Raw genomic sequence first — 16,995 nt, 5'->3', positions numbered from 1 at the left:
AACATGCATAACGATAGTGACTTGTCATTGTTTATATTGTAAATACGGCCTGAGTTAGGGCACAGGCGCCTGAGTTCTAAGGAAAAGTTCTGTTAACTCACCCTGTCCGTCGTGTAGCGCAAACAGCGCATAGTCCTGCGGGTTGGTAATAGCGGCGGCATGAGCCAGGGCCCGGCACAGGTCCCTCGCTCGGGCCCCGGGTCGGCAGGGCAGAGCCACGCGCCGGATGGACCCGCGGCACTCGTCCGGTAAAGCCACCCGGACTACCGCAGCGCCGCCACCGTTGTTCCCGCAGTCGGTTGAGCCACGACGCCACTGCTGGAAGATGTAAAAAGTTTTAATTAACCTACATTTTTACCACAAAGAAATCTTGCTAAGTGTGAGATTAGCTCCTGTTTTGAGGAGTGTCTCTACTATTCATTGTTTTAATTCTTCCTCCACTATCATCCCTATTTTTATGAAATGAAATTGGTTGACATGGAAATAAACACTACTAAAGTAAAAGTAGTGCAAAAGAGGTCCTAATATCACGTAGTAAAAACTGTAACTTACAGGAGTAGCGCTATCCGGTCCGGGTTCAGGGGCCAGTCTCTTCAGCACGGCTACAGCAGAGAACAGTGCGGTCAAGTAGTAACCGCCTTCTCCGGCAAGCAATGCAGCTGGCAGCAGTCCCGACATGAGTTCTGCTTCGAGCTCTGCGCAGACCAGCCTACAGCGAGCAACGGTCCATGCTAGGACAGGGAGCAAGTCGTCCGCGCCTAGTGCTCGCTCGCCTCGGATCTGGTAAAAATTGAGTTGTGTCATTATGGCATGCGAGGGTCTTTTACTTATTTTTATTGCAACAATGCAACTCATTATTTTTCTAAAATAAATACTATCGTAATTATTACTGGTTCAAAAAAGACATATTAAAACATATACTTACAGCGTTGAACATGACAGATATGGCAGCGAGGAGGTTTTCAAGTTTATCCAACGGGGAGTCAGCCTCTTGCATCTTCAGGAAGTGTTTTGAGATCACTGCAAGGACAGCAGCTGACGGCACTTTTGTGGATTCCTGTCAACAAAATTAATTTGTGTATGCAAGTAGTATAATGACAAGTATTTATCATTACAAGCAGGCATCAGCCGAGGTAATTAATTATAATTTTGAAAGAAAGAAAGAAAGAAAGAAAGAAAGAAAGAAAGAAAGAAAGATGGAAAGAAAGAAAGAAAAATATTTATTCGATGCAAGTAGGTACACAGCAAGATAATAACTAAAACTAGACAACAGAACGGGTACAAGCACCAAAATGGCATCAGCTCAGTATGCGCCGTGACTGACCTTGACCCCGAGCTGCAGCGGCGTGGCGTGATGCACGCGCGTTGATTTATGCCAACATGTTGTTAAGTTATTATTGATTGTTCAGGTATCTTCATTTTGTCAATCTAATGACTACCACAATATGCTATTTTCTGCTATTGCAAAGAAAGAAAGAGAGAGAGAGAGAGAGAGAGAGAGAGAGAGAGAGAAAGAAAGTAAAAAGAAAGAAAGAAAGAAAAATATTTATTCGATGCAAGTAGGTACACAGCAAGATAATAACTAAAACTAGACAACAGAACGGGTACAGGCACCAAAATGGCATCAGCTCAGTATGCGCCGTGACTGACCTTGACCCCGAGCTGCAGCGGCGTGGCGTGATGCACGCACGTTGATTTATACCAACATGACAATGTGAACTTATTGTTGATTGCTCAGTATAAATAAGTTATCAGTCATTATGTCAAATGCCTACCACAATATGATATTTTGTAAAGGTGACCGACCTTGACCCCGTATTTGTACTACTGCCAAGACTGCCATATGTTTATTGTCCCGAAGCAGTGGTAGGGTTAATATTGGGACGTGTAAAAGTGCTTTCTAAAAGCCTATTTGCAAAAATAAATGAATTTTATTGAATTTTATTATTGAATTTTGTCTCGAAGCGCTGGTAGGGCCCAAAAGATAAGGAGACATGTAAAGTGCTCAATAAGGGCTACCTTTTCTTTTTTATTTTTTACTACGTTTTGTCGTTCACTTGTGGTCTAAACTGAATAAATATTTTTGATTTTGATTTTGACTGACCTTGACCCCGAGCTGTAGCGGCGTGGCGTGGTGCGCGCGCTCGATGGCGGCGTGCAGGCGGCGCACGTCGGGCGCGTGCCAGCCGGCCAGCAGCGCGTAGAGGCGCGCGCGCAGCGGCCGCACCACCAGCCGGTGCATCACGCCCTCGAGGATCGCGTCGATGTTCAGGAACTCAGTGGGTTTTAGCTGGATATAAATTATAAATGAAGCAAGCCATGAAGTTTCAACCTTTTTGTAAATAAGCAGGATATAAACCAGATTTTAACAGTCCCGTCGCGTCGATGTTCAAGAACTCAGTGGGTTTTAGCCAGGATGTTTTATCTTTTTGTAAATAAGCAGGCTTTAAAACCTTTAAACGTCCCAATTAAACTCTACATAAATCAATGGGTTTTAGCTGTAAATAATTATAAATGTAGTGAGCCATGTAGTTTCAGCGTGTTTTTTGCAACTAAACAAGTTTTTGAAGACCACATTCATTTCAGCTAAACTCTATATTTTATGTTGGAAGTTAGTACTGAAAATTGCTTAACCTATTTATTTTATCTAGCTTACTACAAGATTTTTTTAATTGGTAGATAGTAATTTTTGTAACAATAAGATGTTAAGTAATATTAATTTGTTATCAAACAGGAAATAACTATCCATCTGAAAATAAGAAATTTTTGAGTTGTCAACGTATTCATGCTCCACGTCAAGGATTGACTGAAGATGCGTCGGTGCAACCCACGTCAAAAGAAATTAAATAGTAGGTACTTATCTGATAAAGAAGTTAAAATAAAGAGTAATAGTTCGGATCTTAGGCCCAGAACACACAGTGAAACGCAACTGCAACGAAACTGCAACTTTTAGTTACTTTTGAGTTTCTGCCATAGCGTCCGTTGAGAGACCACACATGACGCGATCAGTTTGAAACCGATTTGAACTGGTCAAACTGGTCGCGTCATGTGTGGTCTCTCAATGGAATCTATGGCAGAAACTTGAAGCAACTCAAAAGTAACTAGAAGTTGCAGTTTCGTTGCAGTTGCGTTTCACCGTGTGTTCTGGGCCATAGACTATAACTGAGAAAACAATATTACCTTCAGCCTCTCCTTCTCGACTTCTTTCTCGAACTCCCTCTCCCCGTGCTTGACGAGGTAGTTCTTCATCCCAGACATGAACTGACGCATGTTGCGCATCATCACCTGGAATAAACGTTCAAATAAGTATTGGCAGTTGTAGGCAAATGTGAAATTAAACTACCTACATAAACCAATATACTATTACGAGACTAGTCCCACCCGTCGTTCCTACTGCTGCACAGAAGGCCGCTGCAACTCCTGTGTATAGCCAGGATCTACACAGCTTGACCGCCAATAAAAAACCCAACCAGTGAAGGTAAAGTTTGTCCCGGGGGAAAGTTAAACTGTCATTGGACCCGCAACGAACTTAATCAGAAGAATATCTTAACATCATAGTAGGAGTTCGAAGTTAAGATTCGAATTCCATCCAGTGCAAAGCGGCATAAACCGATATGAATGAAAGGTTGAGATCCAGGAAAAACATAATATCCCGGTTATTGGAAGGGGGACGCGAAAAACTTTCTTTGAGAAATAAAAAATACCAACCGAATTGAGAACCTCCTCCTTTGTTGAAGTCGTTTAACTACTTATTGGATTTAGGTATGAAAATTATATAGCAATTTAAGTTACCTACTACTTACATTGAATAGATTGATATAGACAGATTATTCCTTGCATATTATAATACACTCGCGAGCAAAACTATGGAATCACTTACATGAAGTTGTTTCCACGCGATCTTGTGTACTAACGAATTTGTTAGTAACAAAAAAAGTGGCACCATTTTAAAGATTAAACTTTTACCTTTAAATTGATACCAAATTCATTTAAATCACACCAGTATTTAAAAAGATATCGCAGCTGATGTGAAGAAGTAAGGAAAAAGACATGTATCAACTGTTCGATACATCGCGAGTTGCGGCCCATTTACCCCCTATAAAGGCACGTGTTTTCGGATTTTTGCTTTCACACGTTGATCCATACACATCTCAGCTTCTTTTGACACTTTACCTGGGATTCTACACCTTCAGAAGCAGCACAAATCCTTGCACTATTGCAAGAAGGGCTCAGCCAGCGGGCTGTCGCATGTCAGCTCCACATAAGCCAGTCCTGGGTTTCGAAAGTTTTAAGACGCTTTCGGGAGACTAGTGGCTTTATCCCGAGACCAAGTTCTGAACGGCGCCAGTGCACATCGCAGAAGGATGACCGTTTTTTCATGTCAACCTCTCTATGAAATCGTCATTTGACTGGTATCGACGTCCAGCAAGAGCTCAGAAATGTTCGTAGGATAGCTGTTAGCGTGTGGACAGTTCGTCTAAGATATAAGCAATAGAATTTGACTCCAAAAAGGCCTGCCACAGGCTCGAAACTGACGGCAGGTCACCGATAAGCACGCTTTCAATTTGCTCGTACACATCTCGATGGGAAGTCGAGCAAGCCACCCCCATAAGCCACTGTTTCAGCGAACCAGCACTGCACAAATCGCTCCCCAGGCTGCCTATAGACCCGACCTCTTCAACTGCTGCACTGCAAACACAGTCTGCATTCATCGGAGAACAAAACTCGCCTCCATTACTCGCCTACCCATCAAAATAAGTGCGAGTTAATTGAAAGCGTGCTTGTCGGTGACCTGCCGTCAGTTTCGAGCCTGTGGCAGGCCTTTTTGGAGTCAAATTCTATTGCTTATATCTTAGACGATCTGTCCACACGCTAACAGCTATCCTACGAACATTTCTGAGCTCTTGCTGGACGTCGATACCACTCAAATGATGATTTCATAGAGAGGTTGACATGAAAAAACGGTCATCCCTTTGTGATATGCACCGGCGCTGTTCAGAACTTGGTTTCGGGATAAAGCCACTAGTCTCCCGAAAGCGTCTTAAAACTTTCGAAACCCAGGACTGGCTTATGTGGAGCTGACGTGCGACAGCCCGCTGGCTGAGCCTTTCTTGCAATAGTGCAAGGATTTGTGCTGCTTCTGAAGGTGTAGAATCCCAGGTATAGTGTCAAAAGAAGCTGAGATGTGTACGGATCAACGTGTGAAAGCAAAAATCCCTAAACACGTGCTTTTATAGGGGGTAAGTAGGCCGCAAATCGCGACGTATATAACAGTTGATACATGTCTTTTTCCTTACTTCTTCACATCAGCCGGGATATCTTTTTAAATACTGGTGTGATTGAAATGAATTTGGTATCAATTTAAAGGTAAAAGTTTAATCTTTAAAATGGTGCCACTTTTTTTGTTACTAACAAATTCGTTAGTACACAAGATCGCGTGGAAACAACTTCATGTAAGTGATTCCATAGTTTTGCTCGCGAGTGTATATGCAAGCAGCCTTATAAGGCTGCGGTGCATTTTTATCAAGTTTGCCTAACAACTGGCGCCGAATTTCGTTATCTTTCGATTTGAACAATGCATTATTTTGACAGACGTGTTGGTACATCCTTATTGTATTACTTGATTAAATTGACTTTGAACAGAACACAAACAAATGTTGGTATAATTGCATTCTGTTATTTGGCTATCAAAATAAATATGGTTATCAAAATAATTAACAAGGAATTTTAATGAAGGTCAGTAAACAATCAGCTGACTGGTCCGTGACAATAGTTAAAGGGCATGTTTTCTTTCTCAAGTAGGTTAACAGGATGTCTAGACTAGAATAAGTAGGTAAATATTCTAAGAAGCTGAATTTTAAAAGGAATAGAATCTCGATTTTCAAAATTAGTTTCGTGCTACCATTTCTCATACTAAGCTCACTTAACGTCACGTCCAAACAGGGGCGCTGGTAATGTTTTCATAATAATTATGTTCTGATGGTTGGAGATTCGAATACACAAACGATTTGAAGTTGAAAGTTTTTCGTGTTAGAGGTACAGTTCAATTCTCTTCACTTAAGTATTTTGCAAGTATTTTTATTGTGGGACCATGCATGGGTAATAAAATATTATAATTATTGATATTAACTAAGTATTGGGTATCGTAAAGGTAGCAGGAAAGCGCTGGACGCAGGCCGCTACCAATCGATCAACATGGAAAGCATTGGGGGAGGCCTATTTTCAGCAGTGGACGGATGAAATGATGATGATGATGAAGTATTGGGTTATGCTCTGCAACATTGGTGATTTCAATATTACTTATCTATTTGTGAAACTTTTCTCATATACTCGTACATGGCAAAATAACTACAGAAATACACTTTTAGCGTCATGTCCCACCTTTCGTTTCAGCTTGAAATGATGCAAGCAGTGAAAGGAAAAACAAAGTTTGTCTCACCTCAGGGTATAATTTTTTCATTGCAGCCATAACAAGTATTAACCAGAACGTGTCGTATGAAAAGATAAGGTGGTGGTGGTAGGGCCCAAAAGATAAGGACATGAGTAAAGTGCCCCATAAGGGCTACCTTTTCTTTTTTATTATTTACATTTTGACGTTCATAAGTGCCACTTGTGGTCTAAATTAAATCAATAAACAATTTTGATTTTGAAAAGGCTACAGACTAAACTACAGACATAAAATCCCCATACCTGCGGGCAAGTCTCCTTCGAGTCCAGCGTGCACGCGATAAAGTTGTCTATGTTCTGCGCAAAAGTGGTGCTTTTGTCTTGCGCGAGGTGCAGCGCGTACGCCCGGAGCGCTGCGCCGGCGCCGCGCACGCCGCGACCGCCGCGAAGGGCTCGCACTCGGCCCGCAGCTGGAAAGAAGAAATAATAATGAGTACTAAATATATTCGGAGTTTCCCTGCGTGATCAAATCAGAAATGAGGAGATCCGTAGGAGAACCAGAGTGACTGACATAGCCCGCAGAATCGCTAAAATGAAGTGGCAGTGGGCGGGGCACATAGCTCGAAGAGCTGATGGCCGCTGGGGCAGGAAAGTTCTTAAGTGGCGACCACGAGCTGGAAGACGTAGCGTGGGCAGGCCTCCCACTAGGTGGACCGACGATCTGGTGAAGATCGCGGGAGGTACCTGGATGCAAGCGGCGCAGGACCGGTCTTTGTGGAAATCCTTGGGGGAGGCCTTTGTCCAGCAGTGGACGTCTTTCGGCTGAAACGAACGAACGAACGAAATATATTATTAACCGCCTCTGTGGTCTAGTGGTAAGACCACCTGCTTCAGACTCAGAGGTCCCGGGTTCGATTCCCAGTGGGGCAGATTTTTCTGTTCGGCTTGGTTGGAGGTAGGGCCTGTTCTAATTCCGCCTGGCTAGCTACCATCATCTTACCTAAGTCTGTCGCCATAACAACAATGTTAACAGCATTGTTGTGTTCCGACAGTTAGAGGTAAGATAGCCAGTTCCTCCGTGGTTGAGGATTCCGGGTGAAGCTCGCTTCCACCTTCGGCCTGATCGTCACTTACCATCAGGTGAGGTACAGGCCAAGAGCTTCCTCGTTGTGAATTAAAATAAAAGTTAACTAGAAGATAGACTTCTTCTTCTTCTTCTGCTTAATAGTCTTATCCCGTTACACGGGGTCGGCTTTCCCAATCATGCGCCGCCATTTGATTCTATCGTAAACGTCTTGTTCGTGTAGATCTAGATTCTAGCTCGTGCTCGTGTTGTCCGCGTTCTTTGGATATCAATTCGGTTATTCCGATACCGACATCTTTGGGTTAATGTCACCTAATTTGTTTTAAAACATAAGAAATATGCTAAAGCAAAACTACCCTACATTTTGCTTTCGAAGTGTAAATTTTGAATCAAAAATATGCTTAACATTTTTGCGACTGAAAAATGATGAATAAACCCTTTCCAGAAAACCGTATCTGAATAGGTCAAAGATACTTTTTTGGAGATAAATGGGAACATATGTAGGCGTTTGCACACACAAAGAAACTACTACTTTACGAAGGTACAGACGTTATGTTTATGCAAACCAAGGGGTTGTTTGAATATAACTTCCATAACTTCGTAAATCAATTTAGAACCAGTTAGCCTAACCCAAGGAAATCTGAATAAACCTGTATTAAATAATTTCTCTTTGTCTGTCACTAATCAACAATTATAAAATCGTTAAGATCAACGTTAAATGACAATTAAGTTGCAGGTTTTCGCATCAATACAAAATTAATAACTATTATGGTTTTGGCTAATGTCTATCCTCTAACTAAAAACCATTAATAGTAGCAGTAGTTTAACTAATTATTATTACTGACGGGATTGCTACCATGTAGGTACCTACAGACGAAAGCACATCAAACTAAACACAGTGGCGTCTTATCTCGTCGTAATACAGGCTATTTTGCAACGATGTATATAACTTGATGTGCTGTCGACTGTACCTTAACTTAGGCCCGGTTTTTTGATTCGTAGTTAATAACCAATGTTCAAATTTGACAGATGTCAAATGACAAATGGTTAAATATCAGAAAAAAAATGTTTTTCGAACAATGGTTAGCTTGACTTTTAGTACATTTTTGAACTATTGGTTTACATTTTATTAATATTTAACCAATAGTAGCAAAATTTAACAATTAGTTCTATTAACTAAGAATAAAAAAACTGGGCCTTAGTAGTTTAACTAGTTGTTAGGACACTCACTCTCGATAGTGATCCTATAGTCATCGGAGGAAGAACACTCATAACACTGGGAGTTCCCTGTTGTTATCATGATGATGTTATGTCAAAGGGCATTTTATTATACATAGCTGTATTAAAATATACCACCGCTATAAAACATTTTATCATTCACCATAAAATATGTATAAATTATACCAGTAGTGCCAGTAGTGACCGGGAGCATACACCATTATCATTTAAATAGATGAATTATTGTCTAATGCCTTTTTCTACAGAATAGGGAATACGCAAGGTTTTTTATTTATCACATTTCAGTAGCCTTGGCATCGCTTGTTCCCAAGACACACCAAAACGAGTAACCCTGTTACTCGTTGGGAAAAAAAATCCCATGCATATCAAATCAATGTTTCAAAATTTCAAAAAATATTTTTCTTTAAAAAAGTTTCAAATATTACCTAAGATTAAAGATCTCATGACGCCATTCAAAGTTTAAAACACTTGCAATTTTTTGGTTTCCAGTCCGATTTCTATACTAGTTTTTCAGAAATTCTATGATTTAACTAAAGTGTTTATTTATACATAACTAGCTGACCCGGCGAACTTTGTTCCGCCTTAATGGCAATAAATAAGCAGACTTTTTTTTAAATTTCGAACGGGATAAAAAGTATCCTATGTCCTTCTCCTGGCTCTAAACTACCTCCCTGACAATTTTCAGCTAAATCGGTTCAGCCGTTCTTGAGTTATAAGTGGAGTAACTAACACGACTTTCTAATATATATGTTACGGCTAAAGATAGTTGTGAACATAAACTTAAGATTAGCCGGCTAAACTTAAGTTTATCTTCGAGAAGCAGCTAAAGTTCGATAACATGTTAGTTTGCGTCGTGATATTCCATCTTTAGCCGGCTAATGTGCACATTAGCCAAAACGAAACGGCTAAAAATGTATTCGATGGGCGCGCTAGGCCGGCGGAGGGCTTGAGGGGGCGGTGGGGAGACAACGCGCGCGCAGTTTTATTTTGTAATTTTAAATACCTACAGAAGATTCTGTAATGACCAAATGGTTCCTTATTATTTTATTTTAATGATTAGGTAGATATTGTTTTCAAGTAATTTATATTTTGTTATTGTAATAATTGTAATTTTGAATACCTACATAGGTACATAAAAGTATGTGTAATGAAAGTGATTATTTCTTAATTAAGTTTTCGTGTCAAAATAGTAAACATTATTACATTGTTTCCTTTTCCATTTCCTTCTACATTTTTAGCCAGGGGTCTGCGGTTACACTTAAGTTTAGCCGGCTAAAGATAGAAGAAACTAACATTAACACCTCGTCGAAGATAAACTTAAGTTTAGCCGGCTAATCTTAAGTTTATGTTCACACCTGTCTTTAGCCGTAACATATATATAGATTTATTAACATTTAGACTAGGCGCAGACCACCGATTTTTAGTTGGCCGATAGTTGGGCCCGATTTTAATTTGTATGAAGAATCGGCCAAATCAAATCGGTGTAATGTTCGCACTTCCATACATGCCCATACTGATCAACTGCCCGACTAAACTATCGGCCGACGAAAAATCGATGGTCTGCGCCTAGGCTTAAAATCGATGCATATTCCTAATAGCATAAACGATAAATGTGTATAGAAATGTGAATGTTAAAGTCCTTGTAGCTAATATTAGTATTTGTTATCACAAAATTATACAAACTAGACGTAAAAGGTATTTGCGGCAATAAAACGACAACACAAACTAATTTCACTGGCAATGAAGGGCAAAGTCCTGATAACGTGATAAGATTGAAAACAATGGTAATTATTCTTTTAAGGCAGTATCAAAATGAAATTCAGTTGACGCTAGTGAAAAAATAGGAAAAACAAATAAATTTCATAAAAATACCTGTTTACCGGATTACGGAGGTAAATATTATGTGGATTTTGTAATTTTCTTCTATAATAAAATTATAGTTCAAAGTAAAGAAAACGTTTAAATTTCTATGAATTATTTTAATAGTTTGTATTTTTTCAGACTGACAAATGTTTTGTTCGTATTTAGTCTAATGATACTTATGCATAATTCTCGTGTGATCTCCAATGTAAAGAAAAAAATATACAAAATATTACTTACATAGATAACCCTTTAGTCCTGTAAAGCTGAACGAGTCTTCACACAGGTCGGTGGTTTCAGTGTTCAGTTTGCAAGTACAGCACGTTATAACTCTGCAGAATTTCTTCCAAAATCTGGCGACTGCTTTCACAAAACGGCGGAAAGCACTCTCGCGAGGCATTTTAATACTGTCTTCGATACTGAGCTCGTTGCAATGGCAGTGAGGCGACTTTGCTACTACAGTCGAAACCTTAACTATTCGTTCCCCAGCCTTCTTCTTGCACAGAGTGGTCACAGCGTCCGAGTTCGCCAATGTCTGCTGAAACTTCGGCTCGTCAAACTCTTCCTTGGTCAGCAACACCCAGTCACTTTCAAACACAAACTCCTCTATTGTATCACCGCGGAAGTTCTTAGCCGTAGTCACAGCGACAATCTCTTCTGGTTCCGATACTGATTCATCAGAATCTGATTCAGAAGCTTCTTCTCCAATCGAGCAGAGTAGATCTCTCTCGCTTGGCTTGATGGAATCAAACCTCTCCAACCAAGGATCGGCCTTACTGCTGCACGCCTCAGCCACTCTCTCTGATTTTCCTCGGAACAACTTTTTGAACCACTTCATGGCAGATATCCCTGCGGTTCTTTCCCGCGTGTACGAAGGATTTGAAACGATAATTTCTCATTCACACTAGGTGTACACCACGCGCGCGTCTAACACTGACTGAGATGTAGTACGGCACGCGTAAACCTTTGAACTCTGTCCATAATTAATATATTTACTAAGTTAATGGGTTATTAGAGATAGCAGATGTGTACTCTGCCATTGTGTGAGTTGTCGGCTAATTAATTTGATAATAATGTGAGCCAATTGATTGTAACGCCGCGTAATGACCGATTGTGATTCTGCATCGGAATTCGGGACAGCGATATGAGGTATAGTTGTAACAATGCATTTGGTGACATAATGATGTTACATTATTTTTTCAGTCAGGAAAAAAATCCATTTGAGCATGAGGTGGAAATGTACTTAAATAGTAAGATGGAAATTTAAAAATAGCGATCATGACGTTTTTGATAATGAGCAAACACTACAAAGAGACTTAATAAAAGATGAATGATAAATATTAATATCTTATTTATTTACAGTCTACCAAATATTTTTGTTGCTAAGTCACACCTATAAGAAATACATACATAAATTGACATACGTTTACCTTGGTAGCCCGTGTTTTGATGGAAAATAGAGTCAGTCATCTCAAATATTATTTGCTAGTGACAGCTGGGTTTACATAACCTTTACTAGAGTTAGACGGGCATGATCATGCGTACACAATGTTGTTTAGATTGTTCTTAACCACGTGTAGTTGTTATCAGTGAATCACCAATAATTATTATTCTGCCTTTTGTCATTTTGCAAAAGCAATGTACAGACAGCACGTCAAACTAAAGTCTAAACACTGTAGACTCTTACGTCGTCGTAATAGGCGCTACTTTTCAACAAAAATATCTGATGCGCTATGGAGTTTGACAGATTTTTGACGTTTGTCAAAGTTAAAGTAAGATGGTGCAACCCAGCCTAAGATTTCTTTATACAGGGTGTTAGGTAAATGGGTATATGAGCCGACAGTAGCCCATGTTAACATGGGCATATAAATGGTATGGTGAAGTCAGAAATTGGATATCACCATTTTAATTTTTTTAATTTCATACAAAATAAATTTTATAAAATCCGATTTGTATGAAAATAAAAATAATTAAAATGAGAATATCAATTTTCTGACTNGGATATCACCATTTTAATTTTTTTAATTTCATACAAAATAAATTTTATAAAATCCGATTTGTATGAAAATAAAAATAATTAAAATGAGAATATCAATTTTCTGACTTCACCATACCATTTATATGCCCATGTTAACATGGGCTAGTGTCGGCTCATATACCCATTTACCTAACACCCTGTAGAGATTTATTTAGAGCGCTTTCACATTTAGGCGACTTTAGCAGCGCGACAAACGCGCGACAGACGCGCTGCCGATATAATTTCATATGACGTGACAGCGGATGCCTGCCTTCACATTATAAAAACGCCGCTGCCGCGATGCCGCGCTGCTGTCGCGCTTCTCCCTAATGTGAAATCGGCCTTATGCCTGTTTTCACCATCAATCCCTAATTTTTAAGTGACCCACATGAAAACAAAATTCCTGTTATGTATTACCATAAGGGTCACTTAAAAATTGGGGATTGGTGGTGGAAACGGGCATTAGAGTCGTATTTTCTGATAACGCGCCGTCATTGTAGGCAGCCCCGGATCTAGGGGGGGGCAAACCGGGGCACCTGCCCCGGGCGGCAGTTTCAGAGGGCGCCAAAATCAATTTAGTACATTCTGTATTAACCTAGTTGGCAACACTGATAGCGTACGTATCTCTGCCGGGGGAATCCCCGTATGTCACATACGGGGATTCCCGGCAGAGACTCACATGTAGAACTAGAGGCTACACGAACCGAGCCGAATAAATATTTATGCCAGGAACTTTCTGTATTCAAAGACCTAGTAACAGAAATTAATGAAAAATCAAGTGCATTCGACCTGTTACAACATCTGTGTAAGAATGACTTGCAAGAAGCGTTTCCTAATGTTAGTATAGCTTTAAGGATATACTGCACATTACCGACGACATCTGCAAGCTGTGAGCGAAGTTTCAGCAAACTGAAAATAATTAAAACCTATCTGCGTTCAACAATGAGCCAAGAACGTTTATCTAGCCTCGCGATTCTCGCCATTGAAAATAAAACTGCCTTTGAAACGGACTTTGATGAGCTAATAGATTCTTTCGCGGAAAAGAAAGCACGCCGTGTGAAGCTGTAGAGGTAGTAAGATAAGAGAGAAAAAAAAACGATGAGAAAAATTAAAACAAAGTCTTGATTATCAGTTGCTTTGTTATATGATTGCTATATTTAATTTGATGTCACACCTAAGAAAAAGTTATTAGTAATAGATAATAAAGAGTACAAATTTATTAAAGAGTATTCTTTCGATCACCAATAATGCCACATATTATAATATTAGTGTTAATCAAACGCTCACGAGAGGGGGCGCTATATCAAGTTCTTGCCCCGGTTCGAAAAAATCGTAGATCCGGGGCTGATTGTGTGTCCTCATCATTACTATTATCTTATATAATAATTGCTCTATAATTAAACAGATATTACACATTCACGTGCCTAAAACTGAACTATACCGGTTTAATCTAGGCTAGACATGTTATGGATTGTAGAAGTAGGTTTTACTTTGACCCTTTCTTCTGATATTGGACAAAAAAATAATTAAGAAAATTTCAAATAATCCTTAACAAGGGACAATTATTTTCAAATTACAAGGGCCTTATGAAAACTACGAAATCATTAAGTGTGTTAGTCGTTAGTTAAGAACTACTTAAAAATTCATTATTTTTGCATTCACACGGCGTAATCGTACCTAAATAATTTGTTTTGCAATTACGGTAACCTTAGTTACACTTAATTTAGTTAGATAAGCGGTTTCGGCGAATTTATTGAGGAAAATAGACATCCTGACTTTGAATGTAATTCAGAAGACGATGTATCGATGCCAAATTACTTTGCGAGTCGTGAATGGGAAAAATCATGCTAACTATTATATTTATCCTCTTTTCATAGCAACTTTGCTACAGGTATTATTAAAGGAACAAACTCTATAACTATGGATCACATCTGCATTATTTAGTAGAGAAATACTTTAACAAAAAACATAACCTGAACTTACCTCCTGCTAAAAAACTGTAAAGTGCTACAAACATTTTCTTTAATAAGTCAAACAAGTTTAAACAACTTACCAAGCAATGGGTCAAGTCTATCCCTGAAGCTCTTGGCCCTCGTATTCGTCCCAGAGCCACGCCTCGGGATGGGGGACTCCCATTCACAGACCTCCTCCTAAAACAGAAAGCAATAAGAGTTATATTCCTGCTATCGCCATTAATAGCAACAGAAACTCTATGCTGTACGAGAGGTATGAAAAACTATGCATTAATGGGTATCCTACGGTAAGTACCTATAGGGTTTTGTGGGCTATGGAAACAGGCAGATCCTCGTAGTTGTTCATGTAAGTTGTAAGTTAGCTTAAACAATATCTCACTATAATCGTAGTGTTAAATAAAAATAGGAAAATATATGTACGCGTACCGTATCATACGCTTGTTGCCCTTTCTTAGGAGGAATCAGACCGTCCCACTGAGAGCTGTCCCAAGGCTCAGAGAACACCGTGCCGTCATCGCTTGCCTGTAAAAGAAGAAAAATTTTAAAGTTCAGACTTACAAGAAATTGTTAACGATGAACAAGTGACCTGAGGGCTGAGTGACAGTTTAAATCAAACGTCCTCACTAGTGAGCGCGTAATAAAATTACATTAAATATATGACAGATTGTAGTACAGCGCCCCGGAAACGTTCAAGAACTAAAATTTTAATACATTTTAAGCTCACACTCAGCCTGCTGGTAATAGGAATTAGGAGACAGATAAATAAGACATTAAAAGAAAAATGGTTCCATGTAAATTTTGCATGCTATTTGGAGAAACAATGTGCATTACCTACTGAAAGTTACATTTTTTACGCAAATAAAAGTTGCACTCTATATTCACGTTGCATAGTAAGCCGTTTCCAGTTAAGATTGTTAAAATAATAAGTTTAATTAGCTGCTTTGAAACAAATTCGCACTTAGTCAGTTTATTTCATCCATATCAATCTAATCGGATTTATAGTCACCATAATATCTCCAGTACCTGCTCAGACAGAGGCCTTAGATCATGTACGTTGTCGTAGCAGGACGCTCGTGGAGGCGAACGCACTTCTTCAGGCAGCGCTATCGGCTCAGCATTCAGTCTTAGATCTGGGAATCTAGAAATACCAGGGTACTTCTCATTTACACTCAAATTTGATGGTCACACAATAATAGTTCATAAACGGTATAAGTTAGAACAATAACTTTGAAATCAGATGATAAAATATCTATTTAGCTACATACAAAATAAATTTTATAGTAATAGAAGCAAAAATAATATGAAAAAATCACATGAAACGATAAAAAACGGGGTCATTTTTCGCGTTCTCATCGTGTCACAGCTTCGGTTGCAATGAAACATTTGGTTACTGCATTCACAATTTTCATTCAATTTGTGTGTAGCATATACTAAAATCATCGTTATTAAATATACTTTCCACACAATAGTCAAAAAAATATCTTCTTATAATTATTTTGAATTGAGAAAGCGAAATACGTTGGTCACACGATTATAGGTACCTAAAATTTTGAGTAATAATACAAGATTGCCGTTAAACCGAACACCAGCAACCAATCACAGTGTTCTATTCGGTTAACGTCAGTCGTGCTTCGACCATTGGGGAGGTGAGATAGGTCGATCGTCGCTCCGCGAAAAAAATACGTAACTTTTTGTGATTATCCATAGACATACCGTCGCTTGCTTGAACAATATTTTCTACCTCTAAAAGGATAGTGCCAGGGTCTGGACCAAGTGCTGCCCAGAATCAACCCATAGTGCATTTTGTTTCTCAGGCCAATACTAATGTGTAAACCGAAGCGCCCTGAAATCTAACCCTGGAGTTAAGAGAAAAAAAGAGTTTTGTTTTGAATTATTTACATACAAAATATCATCGATATATACGTACTACGCATAAGATTTCGTGATTTTGGCATTAAATAACACTCGCTATGTGTATACCATACTGCATCCGTACACCTTACTTTAGTGCGACTTAGACATTCTTTATAAGCGATCTAACGCTGTTGCAATAGTTTAGTTAGTTGACAGAAATCATTATTTCCAAAATGAAGCAAGAAGTTTTAGTTCTCTATACTTGCGAAAAATCAATTTATTGGTGTATTAAAATCAATTATTTAAGTTATTGTAAGCTAAAACTTCTGGCTCCATTTTGGAAATAATTAATTTCGGTCAACTAACTAAACTACTGAAACAGCGCTCGATCGCTTATAAATAATGTCGAAGTCGTACTAAAGTAAGGTGTACGGATGCAGTATGGTTAAGTTTAACATAGCGAGTGTTATTTAATGCCAAAATCGCGAAGTCTTATCCGTAGTAGGTATACATCGATGATATTTTGTATGTAAATAATTCAAAACAAAATTCTTTTTTTCTCTTAACTCCAGGGATAGATT

General features: G+C 39.0%; 1 protein-coding gene across 8 annotated transcripts in view; it reads right to left on the bottom strand.

The window, feature by feature from the left end:
- Positions 1–16,995, bottom strand: part of spri (Src homology 2 domain-containing protein sprint) — a 167,036-nt gene that overhangs the window by 272 nt on the left and 149,769 nt on the right. For 7 of the 8 annotated variants that reach the window (XM_028313928.1, XM_028313931.1, XM_028313936.1 and 4 more), the window contains 9 exons: positions 15,584–15,698; positions 14,987–15,082; positions 14,641–14,737; positions 6,691–6,857; positions 3,181–3,285; positions 2,105–2,290; positions 926–1,057; positions 553–780; positions 102–318 (listed from right to left, as the gene is read on the bottom strand). In XM_028313928.1, coding sequence (XP_028169729.1) covers positions 102–318; positions 553–780; positions 926–1,057; positions 2,105–2,290; positions 3,181–3,285; positions 6,691–6,857; positions 14,641–14,737; positions 14,987–15,082; positions 15,584–15,698 — 1,343 coding nt within the window. The remainder of the gene's footprint in view (positions 1–101; positions 319–552; positions 781–925; positions 1,058–2,104; positions 2,291–3,180; positions 3,286–6,690; positions 6,858–14,640; positions 14,738–14,986; positions 15,083–15,583; positions 15,699–16,995) is intronic. The other variant, XM_028313929.1, reaches the window with a different exon arrangement.

The sequence above is a fragment of the Ostrinia furnacalis genome, unplaced genomic scaffold (assembly GCF_004193835.3).
Source record: "Ostrinia furnacalis isolate ACB-3 unplaced genomic scaffold, ASM419383v2 OfSCF4444, whole genome shotgun sequence".
In the NCBI taxonomy this organism is placed as follows: Eukaryota; Metazoa; Arthropoda; class Insecta; order Lepidoptera; family Crambidae; genus Ostrinia; species Ostrinia furnacalis.
Note: the sequence above shows the minus strand (reverse complement) of the source record. Positions and strands in the feature narration are given on the sequence as shown.